We start from the raw sequence: 17,292 nt of genomic DNA, 5'->3' as shown, positions 1-17,292 counted from the left end.
TGAGTCAAACACAGGACATGCTTGATAGGATATTTTATGAGTGGCATATCCAGAGCAGGATAACAGGATACTGTGGTTGGTGATATTGTTTTATTCTCACATCCAAACCCTAAAGCAGTGGTTCTCAACCTGTGGGTCGGGGCCCCCAGGGGGGTTCCCCAAATTATTTTGGGGGGTCCCCAGATGATTAACTTAATGTGCAACATTGTTTTCTCACTCAACAGTAAACAAAACAACATAAAGTTTCTAAAGTGACAATTTAAGGACTTTTTAATATCTCTAAAATGACAAATTAAACATTGGCAAAATTGTGATAAGAGCTGATGTACATGCTCACAACGCCTCGCAACGCAACACGTTGTGAGCATGTAGATCGACTATTTTCACAATAGAACAGTGTTATACAAAATGTAATGCCTGAACTCTTAGTGCTCGTCAGGGTGGAGGGGTCCGGCCTGAAAAGGCAAATTCACGATGGTCACGATGAGTCATCTATGCCCAAATATAGATTTCTAGGTCAGATGGCCCATAGAGTTTGTGATGTCAAACCTAGCAACCCAATATAAACAAACCTGATGTCAGACCTGAAGTATCCTTTTATACCCATATATGGAGATACAGAGATCTCCATATATGGGCATATTAGAAAGCCCATATATGGGCATATACGGATGACATCAGGGATATCCATATATGGGCATAAAAGGGACAAGGGCTTACAGTTAAGAGATCTCCATATATGGGCATATCAGAAAGCCCATATATGTTCATATACTGATGACATCAGGAATATCCATATATGGGCATAAAAGGGACAAGGACTTACAGTTAAGAGATCTCCATATATGGGCATAAAGGGACAAGGACTGTTACAGTAGATATAGAGATGTCCATATATGGGCATAAATGAACAAGGACTGACAAACACTGAGATCTCCATATAACCTATGGGAATATAAGGGACGAGGACTGTCAGCTTGTAGACCTATTTTCTAAATATTGTTGTACATTAAAAACTTGAAATGGGTCGTTCTGCATAGTACTTGGGATTTGTTGATGTAAATGTTCACATAGAGTGTAATAATTGGTAAAACAAACTTTTGGCCTATTTGTGGAGATAAGCGACCAACGGTCGCTTATCTCCCGATTAGGGAGTCTTACTGGTTATGTATAAGTTGGTTTGTTGCATTTTCATGTTAAATTATCTATTTATTGTGTTCTGGCCTGCAATCGAATGCCTTGCCCTAAAGACTAATTTAATATAATGTTTTGTTAGCTTAGACATCTGTTTAGATGAGCAACATATTGCTGTGATGAGGCATAAATATGGCAACCCTGGAACACAAACTGGGACCTCTTGGACATTTTTTATTGGAATACACAATTATGATAAAACTGCTGATTCTAAACACAGACCTTAAGTTTACCTACAACAGGTTCATATTTTAGGGGGAGAAGATGGGCTAAATGTACGTTTTCAGAAGTGTTACTGAGTATCTGCTGAATGAGTACATAGAGAAAAAAACCCTGTAAACTCAATGTTATACAGTAAAATACATAATTGAAAGTCTTCCACTGGCTATTTATTAGACCACTAGTTACATGGCTCATGAGGCATCTTAGTGTGTGTGGTCAGCACTCTACAACTGGCTAAACTGTTGCTAGCTTAAATCAAAAATCTGACAGACTGGAGGAAGCACAGGGTCTGGGAAAGGGCCCAAGTCAGCTGTATACATAACACTATTTTGTAACCACTAAGGGCGGGACTAAGACGAGTGGCACCTCTTAAAATCTGCCTTCACAAAAAGAGAAATAGTTGATATCGATCATGAACTGCTCAAACTTTGGGTGGGAATTGTCAGCAGGAATAAATAAATAAAAATGCAATGGATTAAACCACAGGAATTCTGTATTTTCCGAATGCGCTTTCATTTGTTTCTTTTCAATATTTCACGGTATTAAAAACTTTGGCAACGTCTTTGTATGGGTGTGAGAGAGCGTGTGAGAGAGAAACCACACGTGGTGTGGTTTCTGAACATTTGAACAGATAGCTTATCGTTGATGAACAGACTCACGCAGCTCCAAATGGGGCAGATAGCAGCTTTATTTCCCCTGGGAGGGGGGGCATTTCTTTGCCTATCTGGTCTGACGACAATCTAACACAGAGGGCTATTTCAGGAAAGTCAGCATGATCAGACATCATGTCCTGCTGTCCACTGTTGACACATTAAACTAAAAGTAGACAGTAGCAATGTGACGGGTCACCCTCTACCAATTACACAGGACCACAGTTACAGTACAAGCCATTGCTTGCCCTCAGTTGACTTTCAGAGTGGAATAGTTTGAATAGTTCCTCAACAGTTTCTTCTCTGTGAGTTGTTAGAATACATTAGGTCTACTTTAGGAGTCCCTAAGTTAATTTACTGTCCATGCCCTGCATGTTCACCTTTTCCTGTTTCTGTTGTTGTGGAGAAGAAACAGATCTGATCTCATAGACCATGATAGGTACCGGTATGTATGGTTTGACAGAGACAAACCTTTATCTGTGCTTACTATAGCAATGACGTTAAGGTATTAGAGTGCTATTCCACTTTAAAACATTTAACCAAAATATATATAATCAACCCATACAGTGTACCAGTAAGACTCCCTAATCGGGAGATAAGCGTCTGTCAGGTCACATGTATACACAAATATGACTGTAGACATACTGTGTACTGCTTCGGCTTGATGGTGGCGCTAAATGGGACAGATCCATGTTGATGACATTACTGTAGACATACTGTGTACCGCTTTGTGTGATTTTTAGGGCAAAATCTGTAGGAACAGTGTCCAAAAATGTGTTTTGCAAGAATCAGCCTCATGGTGGCGCTAGAAGAGGGCCATGTGAGAAATGAGGGGCAAACCACACACGAGGTTGTGGTTTGGCAGGCAAGGAGTGTGTGTGCAAAGTTTGGCATGGATAGGGGCAATGGTGGCAGAGATATGAGTAGGGGGAAAAGTGTGACTTGACGTGACTGAATGACAGACATACAGACAGACAGACAGACTGACAGCCCGTGGAGATTTTGATGGTAACTGCAACCTGACGGTCGCAATAATTCTCAATGTTTTTCTGTCTTCCACAGATCCAATGAGGAATTACACCATGCAAGCTCAAGCAACACACTGATCAGAGGGGGGAAGGAGTGGAGGAGGACAGAGAGAGAAAATACAGAAGCAGAGAGAGAGTTCTGGGAAGTACTGTAAACTGGTTCTATGAGGGAGAAGGAGGAAGAGTAGCGGCAGGGCGATGATGACGTTTTTCAACTGAACGAGAACGAGTACGAGTTGGGTTTGGGGTTTCCTCCCCACCCCACCCCACCCCACCGGTGCACCTTCACTCCAGTCCCAATCACTATGAGGGAATTAAGACTGCCACTGACAGAGTGGAGGAAGCTCAGCAACGGAGCCATACGTCTGCTGGAAGGTCTGACTAAGGCCTACTGGACTTGACAACAACAGAACAAACACCACCTAATGACAGGAGGATGAAGTAGGGAGGGAGGCGAGAGACTAGATAGAAAATACAGTGAACAGGAACATATATGAGAGGAAATATATAAGCTAGGCAAGAAGAAGATAAAGTAAGGACATAGTTGTTAGGAGAAGCAGAGCAGACTGAAAGAATATATATACTTTACAACAAGAAAGCTGACGAGAAGGAGAGTGTTACGGAGATGTCCCAATACGGACATTTTATAGTATGCACGTATGAATGATGGATATGAAACGGCTACGCTCTAGGGTCGTCCTTGGCGATAAGTAATTCACCACTATATAAGGCTGAGCCAGCAACAGATTGAGGAGTTCCAGAGTATTATCAACGACGGATATCAATATTGCAGCTAAGAGAGATCGGACGACTTCATAGAGGATCCACACCTCACAGACTCACTCAATACTGTCAGCTAGTTACTAACCTCATTGAGGAGGTAAACCGCCCTGACCAGCGGAGCTTGGATAACGTGCTACGAGCACTCCAAGCTATTTAGATCTATTTAGTTCTCCCCAACAGAGAGAAAGGACGAACAGGAGAGGGCAGGCAATCGCAACAGCGCCTGTGGCTCATTAGTTTTAGCAGTCATGTTCATTAACTTCCGCCGCATCCGTAAGTGTCAGTGCGTGCAGCTGCTGACCACCGGCCTGCTGCTGTGCGTGGTGATGGTGTGCTGGGAACAGCTGGACCACCACGTGGTCAGCCACGTGCGGTCTTACACCTACCGCTACCTGATCAACAGCTACGACTTCATCAACACATCCCTCGCCATTAACCCCCACCTGCACCATCGGCATGGAGACGCCGGCCCTGCGATGGAGGGCGACGGGCCGGTGACTGTGAGCTATCCTTACCTCATTAACCACGCGGACAAATGTGGGACCCGGGGCAGCGGACGCCGTTGGGACGACGTGCTCTTGGTTCTGTTTGTGAAGTCCTCGCCAGAGAGCTTTGAGCGGCGCCAGGCCATCAGGGACACGTGGGGCAACGAGACGTACGTCTGGCGGGACGCAGGGGAGAGCGTGAGGGTGGTGTTTGCCCTGGGTGTGCACCCGGACGCAGGACGCAGAGCCGCGGTCCAGAGGGCTCTCACCCGGGAGGATCAGATCTATGGAGATTTGATTCAGCAGGACTTTGCAGACACTTTCCACAACCTGACCACCAAACTGATCCTCCAGTTCCACTGGACCCACAAATACTGCCGCCACGCTCGCTTTTTCATGACGGCGGACGATGACATTTTCGTACACATGCCCAATCTGGTCAAGTACCTGCGGGGTCTCCTTGAGACAGAGGCAGGGGCCAAAGGCCTATGGGTGGGGCACGTACACCGGGGAGCCCCTCCCAATCGCCGCAAAGACAGCAAATATCATGTTCCCTATCAGTTGTACCCCTGGCCCTCTTACCCAGACTACACGGCTGGCGCTGGGTACGTGGTGTCAGGGGACGTGGCTGCTAAGATCTACCAGGCTACCCTGCTTCTCAACTCCTCCATGTACATAGACGACGTCTTCATGGGGATATGTGCCAACGCCATGGGGGTCTACCCAGAGGAACATGTGTACATTTCAGGGGAGGGCAAGGCCCCTTACCACAAATGCATCTACAATCGCATGATCACGTCACATGGACATGCCACGGATATACGCAAGCTGTGGCGGGAAGCGACGGATCCCGTAGTCCGTGGCCTGTCCTCTGGGTTCATTAATAATGCCTACTGCACAGCAGTGAGAGTGATGCTGCTATGCCGGCCATACTACCAAAACACCTATTCTTGTATGGCAGCTTTCAGATGAATGGATTGTTGTTTGGGACTGATTAAGGTCTCATGACATCAAATGTATTTTCTTTTTTTAAATATTTCCTGAACTCAATTACACCCCAAACAACTGAACTTTGAACATCCATTGGCTTTTCTGTGGTCTGGAGTTTTCTAAGAGAAACGATTGCCCCCCGCCGTCTTTGATGTCAGAGTCCCTTTAATCCCACCCCCTCTCCTCCCAGCCCCTCACCTCCCATCTTTCTCCACCAGTGGGGGTGGAGCAGAGGCGATGATTGACGGGCAAAATCGCTAAACTGAAAAGGCCTTGGAACACAGAGAGAGAAAAAAACTGCCATGGCTCACTGGAGTGGATTTTTCAATTAGAACCTTTTAATACTCGTTTGAAGGCCATTTGAGGCCTTTACATATGTGATACACTGCACACAATCAAACAAACACAAGCTGACAAAATAATAATAATAATACTCACGCACAGACACAATCAACTGAGCCAAAAAATATATAGAATGCATTTTTTCTTTCCCCCCCTCTGCTATAGCTCAATGTTTGCTGCTGGTGTTGTGTGTTTGCCCTGTTGCAATAAAGACTAAAGCCATTTTGTCAAGCACACAAAAGCACCTGCCTGTTCTTCACTCATGCGTGGAAACCTCTATTTGTTTCTGTGGAGTAGATCCGTTAAGCCTGTTCCGTTTAGGTTACATCAGCCTACTTGTCTGCCAGGTAGGGCAATTTACACAAACGTTCACTACGTATCACTTGTTTTAAGTGCCAACTGCTAAATAAATGAATTGATAGGTAGAATACTTAAAGCTATACTGCGTTCAACTAGTGGTCAGTAGCGGTATTGCTTTTTTCGGCCGTTTTTCGGCCGGAGTCGTCGCGGACCACCGCCGCGGACCACCGGAGCGGCGCCGCAAACCACCGCGACCGATAGTAATCCGTGGAGGGGTAGAACGCATGGTAGAACGTAATTTTCTGGCCAGGATTTGTGGATTAAGAGGTTAAAATCCTTCACCATGGTAAACACTGTAGCCAAGCGGAGGCGCTTCCTGGAGACCAGAGCAGATAAGCTGTGATTGGCCGGTAGTGTACCATGTGTGCATGATCGGCGATGTGATTGGGCAACGTATACACAACGTATACAGATGATGCAGATTACGTCATTTTGGCGCGAAATCCGGTCCACGGCCAGGATCATAGAAAACATATAAAGAGAAGGCTTCAGAAGCTGAAAATAACGGAGTGGGTGTTCTAAAACTTTAGCGATTTAACAGTTAGGACAATTTTAAGATTTGTTTTATAAAAAAAGTTACATGGTACAACTTTAATTTTGTACACAAATGTTATTGTCACAATATGATATGTTTATTACAATATCGATAGAGCTATGCTGTAAATAAAATAGATCCACATCGCCTAGCGACACGTACACCTTTTACCAGTAAGACTCCCTAATCGGGAGATAAGCGACGGTCGCATACACAAACTTTAGAAGGAAATCGTAGCCATTCAGGAGGGAATATGGGAAATGGGACAGATCCATGTTGATGACATGACTTTAGAGATACTGTGTACCGTTTTGCGTGATTTTAGGCCAAAAATGTTTTTGTTTAGCAAATCGGCCTGATGGTGGCGCTAGAAGAGGGCCATGTGAGAAATGAGGGGTGGAGGTTGTGAGTTGCCATCCAAGGAGTGTGTGTGTGTGTGCAAAGTTTGGCATGGATAGGGGCAACGGTGCCAGAGATAAGAGTAGGGCAAAAGTGTGACATGACGGACAGACAGACAGACAGACAGACAGACAGACAGACAGACAGACAGACAGACAGACAGACAGACAGACGGAAAGACAGACAGCCGGTGGAGCTTTTCATAGTAACTTGCGACCTGACAGTCGTAATCAGGAGCCAAATACATCTATTTATGTTTAACTGTCTGCAGTCATTTTTTGTTCAGGATTAGAATGCCACTACATCATGGGTTCCAGACTATACAGCTCAACATCCAGGGTGCACTCTTGCAATAAACCTCAGCGTGTGCAGAGAGATTCCTCAGTAATGATCACTGCTGTGGTGAAGCAGACAGGGCAACCACAGGGTAATGGAACACGTCTGGAGAGATGGAGTCATTGTTTCATTTCTAGGATATTTTCTCTCTTTTTAAGGGAATTAAGTCGCAACTTTTGAACACATTCAGAGGTAATTTGCTACAGAGAGAGGCCGACTATTCTTCAGCTTGCAGTCCTGCACTGCTGACATGTCCATGTGGGTGGTCTTAAAACCACTTGGAGAGCTGATAAACGCTGAAGGTGATGTCCCGCTGAGCTCTGAGTTCTCCAGCAGACAGGGGCGTCACAGGGGGGGGGGAGTGGGACTGAGTTACTAGGGCCCAAGGTGGAGGGTCCTTCATTATTTTATATACTTTAGCTATTGAAAAATAGCAGAAATACAAGCTTGCAGCGTGGCACGATCTGCTATTTTTGAAAAAGTCGTGAAAATGTGTGCAAATCTTTGAATATATGTATTTTTAAGTGAACATTTGTAACTCAAATTTTGCTTCTGGGGGGTCCCTGGAACTAAATATTTTGAGATGGGGGTCTGTGGCCAAATACATATCATTTTGGGGGTCCTTCACGTGAAAAAGTTTGAGCACCACTGACATAGAAACATAGGTTTTTCCAAAAACCTCCGAAGGATTTGAGATATTCAAAGACTTTTCACGATTCTTTAAAAAATAGCAGATCTACAAGCTTGCAGCGCGGCACTCGGTGCTGCGCTGTGAGCTTGTATATCTGCTATTTTTCAATAGTTAAAGCACAAAATAATTGAAGTGAATCCTTGTACCCAGGGCCCAGAATTTGGTGCCAAAATTCATTTGCTGCCAGCAGCAACGGTAGCAGACACTTCCTGTTGGGACTTAAACCAGTCTGAGCAATGCCCACATCCGGCATGACTTCATGGGTTAAATGATGCCAGATGATGGGAAACGCTTTCAACTGCTCCCAGAGAGACAGGTTTATAGAAGCCAGGGCCATGTGGTTTTGACTGACACCAATTTCACATGTGGAACGGAAAAATACTTCAATGGAGAATAGCTCTTACTCGAGTATTAACAGTTTATCATAAAATCCACTGTGTTAATTTAAACACTTAAGTCTAATTATATACATTGTGACAAGGCGGTATTTCACAGCAAAAGATAGCCAGTCTAGAAGCTCACAACGTGTCGCATTGTGAGCTTGTATCTGCCATTTTCACAATTTTTGAAAATGTTGGCGCTAATGACATGCCTAAAATAGGAACACAAGGTTGTAGGGGACTTGATACTTGAAGACACTTTCAAAAAAACACATTTCTTTCTTTTTTTCCCATTTGAACTACAGTACTTCAGAAAAGCTCAAACTGAGTCAATCACTATCAACGCAGGCAAAAGCAGACAGATCAAAGAATTCCTTGTCGATTCGATTGTGAATTCTGTACATAACTCACGGATAAACCTTGCAAGCGTTATTAGCATTTTCAGTGGGATGGGTTGCATCTTCCATGTGTGTGTGTGTGTGTGTGTGTGTGTGTGTGTGTGTGTGTGTGTGTGTGTGTGTGTGTGTGTGTGTGTGTGTGTGTGTGTGTGTGTGTGTGTGTGTGTGTGTGTGTGTGAGAAGGGACTGGAAGTCTCAGTGATTATTTCCTCAGTTACCGCTCTTTTATTGGCACAAACGCAGAATTATCTGATTTGGGCTGCAATCTCACGGCTGAGGTAAATTACATTCCCAAATGCAAAGCCAGTTGAAAACCACCGTTTCCCTCTGCTTCCTTTCATCTTTATCAGACTCTCTGTCCCAAACCATTTCCTGCCCTCCAAGAATCTGCCAGTGAATTCTAATGTGACTAGTAGCCCCCCCCCCCCCCCCACCCCACCCCCAGTATTCCCATACTTGTATTCCCATACTTGTGAGGACATCAACATTTTAGGATGGCAATTTTATATAATTTTGGGGTACTTTTTAACCCTAATCCTAAAGTTATACAATAGCTCCGTTTTACATGGACAATTTTAATCGGGTTGAAACAAGATTTAACATAAATCTGATTAAAATTCTCTATGTATACACCAAATAAATCAGATCAAAACCAACCAGATTTAAATTCTAATCAGATGCAGAGGGTTGGTCTAGAGTAGACCTTTTTACAACCCGATCAAAAAACAGATCAGATTGATCTCACCACATGTAAACACTTAATCCAAAACCTTCAATCAGGTTTATTTTAATCAGAGTGGAAGAAAGGCGTGTCCAACTGTCCATGTAAACGCGGCTACTGTGTCGTACTGACGCATTGTGAGCTTGCAGATTTTATTTTGAAGATTGCATCAAAGATGCACCAAGTAAACAGTATATTGCCCAGATATTTCAGATTATTTTCTTTCACAGTTTATTTTTCTCTCCTGCCAGCAGTGACTAGAGTACAACCGTGTGTCTGAGGTACTCCATAATGCCTGGCGGTTACACACTAGAATCATCTTTGGGGAGGATTTGGCCTGTGAGGGCTGTCAAAAATGCATTTCCATCGCCTCGTCTCCGCTATTGTTCTCATCGCCTGCTCCCTATCTTTGTGCTTTCTCTGCCCCAGTCTGTCTCTCTTCCTCCCACCACCTCTTTATTCTTTTCTCCACCCCGAGTCCCTTCAAAACCCCCTTTCTGTCTGTGATTCACGGTTTCTCTGCTGTATCCACTTATATCCACTTATTTCTGTGGTCGGATAAAGAATGCTGAGACAGTCCAAATCACCAGCACCAGGCCAGCTCGTCTACCATCATGACCTTATGAGGAATTTGTTTACTCCTGGCGTGTCCCAGTTGTTGGTGCTCGCGTGGAAACATTTCACTACTGGCCACTTGCCACGAATTCAATTTAATTAAAGCTATGCAAAATATGTGTAGACCTACAGTATGCCTCTTAAGAATATTCAGTGTACTGTACATGTGAACTGGTAGATATCAAAATATACTACTCTGAAATCACTGAGGGGCTATTTCAAGTGCAAGACTTACGGTAAATTCTCATCTTTTAGTGTGTTTCAAGTTCAAATATGTTATTTGGTATTATTTTCTTGGTCTTTCTTTAAATTTAAATAGAAAAGAAAATATTTTTGCACTGACACGCACGCACACACGTGCGCACGCACGTGCGCACGCACGCACGCACGCACGCACACACACACACACACACACACACACACACACACACACACACACACACACACACACACACAGATGTGGTCTTTTGTGCCTACATCTAAACCTCAAGAGGCATAAACCATATAAACCACACACGCACGCGTGCGCACGCACGCGCGCACACACACACACACACACACACACACACACACACACACACACACACACACACACACACACACACACACACACACACACACACACACACACACACACACACACACACACACACACACACACACAGATGTGGTCTTTTGTGCCTACATCTAAACCTCAAGAGGCATAAACCATATAAACCCAACATGAAATTACCCCAACCCCGGACGTGGTCTCTGTTTTGATGTTGCCTCAAGTTACTCAGAGAGTACAATAGCTGATTCTCATTTCAGTTCAATGCAGATATCTTTTATTACCTCCCTATCTTTTATTCTGTTTCCTCTGTATTCCTTAACTCTACAGCAGGCTATACCAATGTTAACCAATGGGTCATGAATAAATATCCCTTTTTATAAATGTATTTCAAAACATTTTTAAAACGTAAAAAAACATTTTCAGAAATTAAAGGGATATTTCACTTAAAAAAAACTTTGGGTAATTGTCTACTCAGGCTTTTGGGAGCACCCGGGTCATTTTTTAATTTGCTAGATTCACTATTTAGATATTTGATATTAATATTATCAGAGAAGCCCCCTTCTTATACAAACCCATTGTAACTTCAAGCTCCAGATTAACCATGTTTGATTCATGGACATTTTTCTCTTTTTTTTAATAAATGAAAAAAGTAATAAAAAAACTGCCTCCTCATGTATTAGGAGGGCAGTATGAAATCAATTGTAAAAAAAAAAACAGCATTTCATACATTTTCAAAATGTGAGCGTTTATATCGGCTATTGTCACTATAGTTTCGGTCCCCGGCCAGGAAAACATGAAATGTCTCTTTTAGGTCTCGAACAAAATAAATTGTGAACCACTGCAGTGTACAGTACAACCCAAATCTGTTCTGAAGCTACCCCAGCAGAGAGAGTAAGATCAGAGAGCAGTGTTAAATATCCCTGTGCAGTTTTTGAGCGGTGGTCACAACGCTCCTATACGTGGCCGTGTGTGTGGGTATGTCTGTCTGTCTCCGTGTCCGTAGCCTGCAGTAACCTTTTCTGACCACACATGTTAAGGGAGGGGCGCTGTTGCACACACACACACACACACACACACACACACACACACACACACACACACACACACACACACACACACATACACACCACCGCTCAGTTCACACGAGTGTGATTTTTCTTGTATACAATAGTGACACAACAGCAGAGGGGGCATAGAGAGCCACAGGGGCTAGGCCCATGATGTCATAAGAACTGTATGTACTTTAGCCCATTGAGCCTCCAGACCACCCTTTATTTGAGCAAAGGTTTCTGATTGAAAACTCAGGCCTCTTGTTAAACATTAGGTGTTCTTTATCTACCATATAGCTAACATTAGGTGTTCTTTATCTACCATATAGCTAACATTAGGTGTTCTTTATCTACCATATAGCTAACTTGTGAGGTTAAATGATGAAGTGTTTTGCAGCCCTTCAGTCTTAGAGCCATCCAGTGGCGGCTCCAGAGAATTGTGACTGGGGGGGCTGTGGGGGAGCTGGCTTTTTTAGAGCAGGGGCCAATTAATTTAGTCAACAAAGAATAATTAATAATACTAATATGACAAATGAGATTCTCTCACTTACAGGGTACGGATAACTGAACAGACCAGATCATTGGCAGTTTCCAACTCCAAATCTGAGGACTGCAGGTGATCGGATAGGGTTTTTGTGAGGCTGAAGATGCTTTCCAGCATAAAAAGTATGATTTTATAGTATGGTTTACATAGAAGGCAGCCAGTCAATTGTCTTTCACATATTCATGTATATTTTATTTATTTATTCCTTCAATATTTTTTCATCAGCATTGGGATTGTGGGGTGGACTTAGGGGGTGCTAAGCCTTCACCAGGGCCCCTGGAGCCGCCCCTGGAGCCATCAATTAATTCTATGACTATTCATGCTGTTTTGCCCCAACCAGTAGCCCATATGCAGAATACAACAATAAATAAAATAGATATGGCTAAATTCCACACTGATGTACAGTATGTACAGAGTATGTATGTAGCCTACTTAGACACCCAGGTGCAAACAGTTACAGCACCTGTGTCTGAAGGTTGTCCATCACAGCCAATCCTATGAGGTGTTAGCAGAGGTAACTGATATTATAATGATAGTGAAACCCAAACACCTGTCTTACTGTACTTACTGCATGTCGCCCACAAAGTCACGTGTTTTAACGCTTAGAAATATTCTCATGTTACACATGAGCATATCGTCGTTGTCGGGTGAAAACCTTGTATGTCCAAAACCGTTTGTTTTGGATTCATACGTTTAAAAATGATTTATGGTGCGAGGCGTTGTGTGCTTGTAGATCTGCTGTTTTCACTACTTTTGTGCGACAGCCTTGTATGATGAAGCTGGGCTTTACTTTTCGAAAGAACGTACAAATTTGAAACTTGGAGATATGAGGTTTCCACCGGACAACGACGATATCAGTATCAGCTTTCCAGACTTATTCTGTTGTATTTTGCTGACATCTAATTAGATCAATATGATCAGTTCCCATATTGATCTTATTGGGCAGAAACCTTGTATCTCCATGTTTCAATTTCAATGTTTTTTATGTCAATTTAAGCTCTACTACTCTGTGAGTCTACAAGCTCGCAATGTGTCAACACGTTGTAAGCATGTAAATCTGCTACATTCACTATTCTTGACACATTTTGAAAGTGAAAGCGGTTAAGTCTGTCTGTAGCTTTCTATAAATATCTAACCTAAAGCATAAAGCATAATCAAGTATTTGTGACTCTAACAATGACAGTGGATCCATTGTTCTACTTTCCATTTCCTGAAAAGTATGTATATTTTTGGACACGCAACAAGGTTTCCAGCCCACAACAGTGACATCATGATGCATGGCAGCGTTCATCCAGGACACACAGGCCTGGGTTGTGTTCTTACCTGCGTCTGTTGGACAGCACCTCTTCCGTCTCGTTAGACAGCACCACATGGGTGGAGCCTCCTTGGCTTGCCTCATGCATTACCTCAATCTGTGGTACAAAAGTGATACAAAAATATAGTGATCCTCACAAGAGTTGGGGAGGCCAATACTCCTGGGTTTAACCTACCACTATTATACACCAGGGGTCTTCAACGTTTTCAGGCCAAGGACCCCTTAGCTCTGAGAGATGAAGCAGGGACCCCCACTACATATCGTATAAAATTGTGTTGCAGATGTACATGGATTCTTTCTTAAACAGTTTTGACTTGACAGCACTACCGTCAGTGTAGGTTGGATTAATGTGTATTTTCATATTTTAACGACTTGAACTGTCGATACCTACAATAGTCTGCTCTTCTTTTCACTCTACACCAAACCTCTGTGCCAAAAAATAGCTGATCTACAAGCTCACAACGCCTCGCAGCTTGAGGCGTTGTGAGCTTGTAGATCTGCAATGTTTTGGCTAATGTTACACTAAGAATAGAGATGCTAAGGGTTCAAGTGATCAAACATGATCACACAAAGATTTAGCGGACCCCCCTGTAGTAACGCTATACACAGTCAAATGCACTTAATTTACAATGGGAAAAATTAACACTGAGGAATGTATGTATATTACTAGTAAGACGCCTCAGGGCGACAAGCGACCTTGCCCTAAAGGGTGAGGTGATGTTGACATCAGGGATGTGGACATCAGGGATCTCCATATATGGGCATAAAAGGGAATTGTTCCCCTGGCATCACAGGGATCTCCATATCTCCATATGTGGGCATTAAAGGGATTTGTTCCCCCTTGCATCACAGGGATCTCCCTAACAGGGCATCATTAATATTGATGACATCAGGGAACTCCATATATGGGCATAAAAGGGATTCTGTTAGTGTGACATCACAGTGAAGCCAGAGTGTGATGTCAGAGTGGCAAACCCATTTTGGTAGAGTGGTTCCCCTGACATCACAGTGACATCAGAGCATGATGACATCATGATGACACATTTTTACGGTCTATGGGTTTGCCCATAGACCGTAAAAAAAGTGTCCACGTCTACACATCTACACGCGGACAAGTTGTGACATTTCTCATGGTAAACTGTGACATTCTGTCGCAAAGCTTGTAGATCGGCTATTTTCACTACTTCTTAAACATTTGTTTTCCAATTTATGGAATCAGAGGTTTTTCTCTAACCTTTTGAAATAATACTAATAAAAAACAAAAATGAAGGGACGCACTGTTTAGGAACCAGTGCCCAACAGCACCTGAAGACACTAGCTTTCAGCTGACTGGAGATGGCAGTACCTTGATGCCTCCCTTGGCCTTGCGTATGATCTTCTTCTTGTTGGGGTCTGTTTCAGCTGGCTGCTTGCTGCTGTTGGAGCCGTCTGAAGCTCTGCGTGCCAGAGCTGAGGTGTGAGGAAGGAGAGCACAGAAGTGATGTTAAAATGACCTGGTGGTTTTATTGAAGCACCTTGATGCTTGCCATCCGTGCTTGTTGCGCTGCAGTCATTTTGAAGATGGATTTTTTAATTGCTTTAAATCTTTACCTTTCTGGGAAACTTCACACTCATATTCCAATGTATGTATTGCAAGTACATAGCAATGGCTATAAATCAGAATTTGAAGTCCAGCCCTTTCCTGTCTTTCTCTGTCTCTCCTTCTGTGTCTTGTTTTGTCCCCATTTTTCACTCTCTTTTTCTCTCTATCTATCTTACACACTCGCTCACACGCACGCACGCATGCACGCACGGACGCAGCTGAGGATACAACGTTCTCATTGGGAGAGTATTTTTAGCAGGTTGTTCAGTCCGAGTGTATCAAAAATGCAACTCGGTTAATGCGGAGACAACCTCCCGTTGGCCCGACCAGGTTAAAATTCACAAGGTTAGCATTCACCAGCGTCGGCAGGTTAGCATTTCACCAGGTTAGCATTCACCAGCGTTAGTTTTACTGAGCTTAGGGTTAGGGCTAAGGTTAGGTTAGTCCCCCCAACTGTCGGCACCTCCACGCAGCCAATCACAAGTTTCCGCTGCCTTAACCCAGTTGCCTTTTTGATACACTCGGACTGAAAGGCCTTAAAAAAAAAAACTCTCCCGTTCTCATTAGACTCACGTTGCTGCGTCCTGGCAGGGTTCTTGAGCGAGGGTCGTTTGGGCGAGGACTCTGGCCGTGGAGCCACAGGCTGGACAGGCCTGGTCTGTTTGGCCGACAGCTTCTTTAGACTGACGTGACGCTTCTCAAACATCTCCTGCACATCCTCCAGCCTCTTCAAGGCCTTCAGGACGCCAGCCTGCAAGCAAAACATACGGGCACATTACATCTGAGGTACCTCATCCATGCTTAAGAGCTCCCTAGACCACTGGTTCTCACCTTTTCAGGCCGCGACCCCCAAAATAATCATATTTTAACTGGGGACCCCCCCACCCTGACGAGCACTAACACATGTATAACACGGTTCTGTTGTGAAAATAGCCGATCTACATGCTCGCAACGCCTCGCACTGCGAGGCGTTGTGAGCATGTAGATCAGCTATTTTCACAATTTCTGCCTCTAATATTTGACAATTTGGCCAATGTTTAATTTGTCATTTTAGAGCTATTAAAAAGTCCTTAAATTGTCACTTTAGAAATGTGTAGATGCCCTCCATACACTTAAACTTTAGGTTGGTTTGTTCACTGTTGAGTGACAAACAATGTTGCACTTTAAGCTAATCATCTGGGGACCCCCCTAAATAATTTGGGTCCCGACCCAAAGGTTGAGAACCACTGCCCTAGACCAGGGGTTTTCAAAGTGGGTGACGGGGCACCCTGGGGTGCCGCGACGGCAGTCCAGGGGTGCCGCGAGATCATTTGATAATATTTGGAATTCATTTGGACACTTGAAAAAATATTTAGTATCATTTTAAACTTGAAGTACAAAGTCAAGTTCTAACCAAAATAGCTATTCTCTCAACGTTTTCCTCGCAACATAATCACTAAAATATCGTCACTGTCGGGCAGAAACCTCGTATATCCAAGTTTCAAATGTGTACGTCTTTTGGTAAAGCAAAGCCCTGCTTCATCATAAAAGACTGTTACACAAAACTAGTGAAAACAGTGCTGTTTTCACTAGTTTAGTGTACACATTTTATAGATGATAAATACAAAACGAACGGTTTTGGACATAAAAGGTTTCCACCCGACAACGACGATATGCTATAAATATAAGGTGCTTGGAGTGAAAATTATAATGTAGGGGTGCCTCGGATTAAAAAAATATTTATGGGGTGCCCTGAGACAAAAAAGTTTGGGAACCCCTGCCCTAGACACTCTGTGTGCGTGCGTGTGTGCGTGTGTGTGTGTGTGTGTGTGCGTGCGTGCGTGCGTGCGTGCGTGCGTGCGTGCGTGCGTGCGTGTGTGTGTGTGTTTGAGAGAAATACCTTCACATCCTCTGACAGCACCACTTCATACTGGTTATGGATGTTCCTGAGTTCGGTCAGCTTATTCTGCTCCGCCGTCTCCAGGAAGCGATCAATGTCTGCCAGCGCAGACTCCGCCCCTTCCTGTGACTGACACTTGTCCACAGCTTGGGAGGCCAGCATATAGATGCCGGCCTCACACCACTGGTTCACCTGTACAGGCAGACACAAACCCAAGCAGAAACATTGATGAATGGAATGA

General features: G+C 43.8%; 2 protein-coding genes across 2 annotated transcripts in view; one reads left to right on the top strand and one right to left on the bottom strand.

Annotated features, from left to right (window-relative positions):
• Nucleotides 1-17,292, bottom strand: part of mcf2l2 (MCF.2 cell line derived transforming sequence-like 2) — a gene marked incomplete at both ends in the record, with an annotated part of 142,994 nt that overhangs the window by 55,996 nt on the left and 69,706 nt on the right. The window contains 4 exons of the mRNA XM_080732614.1: nt 13,599-13,687; nt 14,936-15,039; nt 15,746-15,923; nt 17,052-17,243. Coding sequence (XP_080588740.1) covers nt 13,599-13,687; nt 14,936-15,039; nt 15,746-15,923; nt 17,052-17,243 — 563 coding nt within the window. The remainder of the gene's footprint in view (nt 1-13,598; nt 13,688-14,935; nt 15,040-15,745; nt 15,924-17,051; nt 17,244-17,292) is intronic.
• On the top strand, nt 3,444-5,334 carry LOC308299274 (lactosylceramide 1,3-N-acetyl-beta-D-glucosaminyltransferase A-like; the record flags this gene model as incomplete). The annotated part of the gene is made up of 1 exon (XM_080743017.1): nt 3,444-5,334. The coding sequence occupies exon 1, from the start codon at nt 4,126-4,128 to the stop codon at nt 5,332-5,334; it is 1,209 nt and encodes a 402-aa protein (XP_080599143.1). The 5' UTR covers nt 3,444-4,125.

Source organism: Nannobrachium achirus (assembly GCF_963921795.1).
Source record: "Nannobrachium achirus genome assembly, chromosome: 1".
Lineage (NCBI taxonomy): Eukaryota > Metazoa > Chordata > Actinopteri > Myctophiformes > Myctophidae > Nannobrachium > Nannobrachium achirus.
Note: the sequence above shows the minus strand (reverse complement) of the source record. Positions and strands in the feature narration are given on the sequence as shown.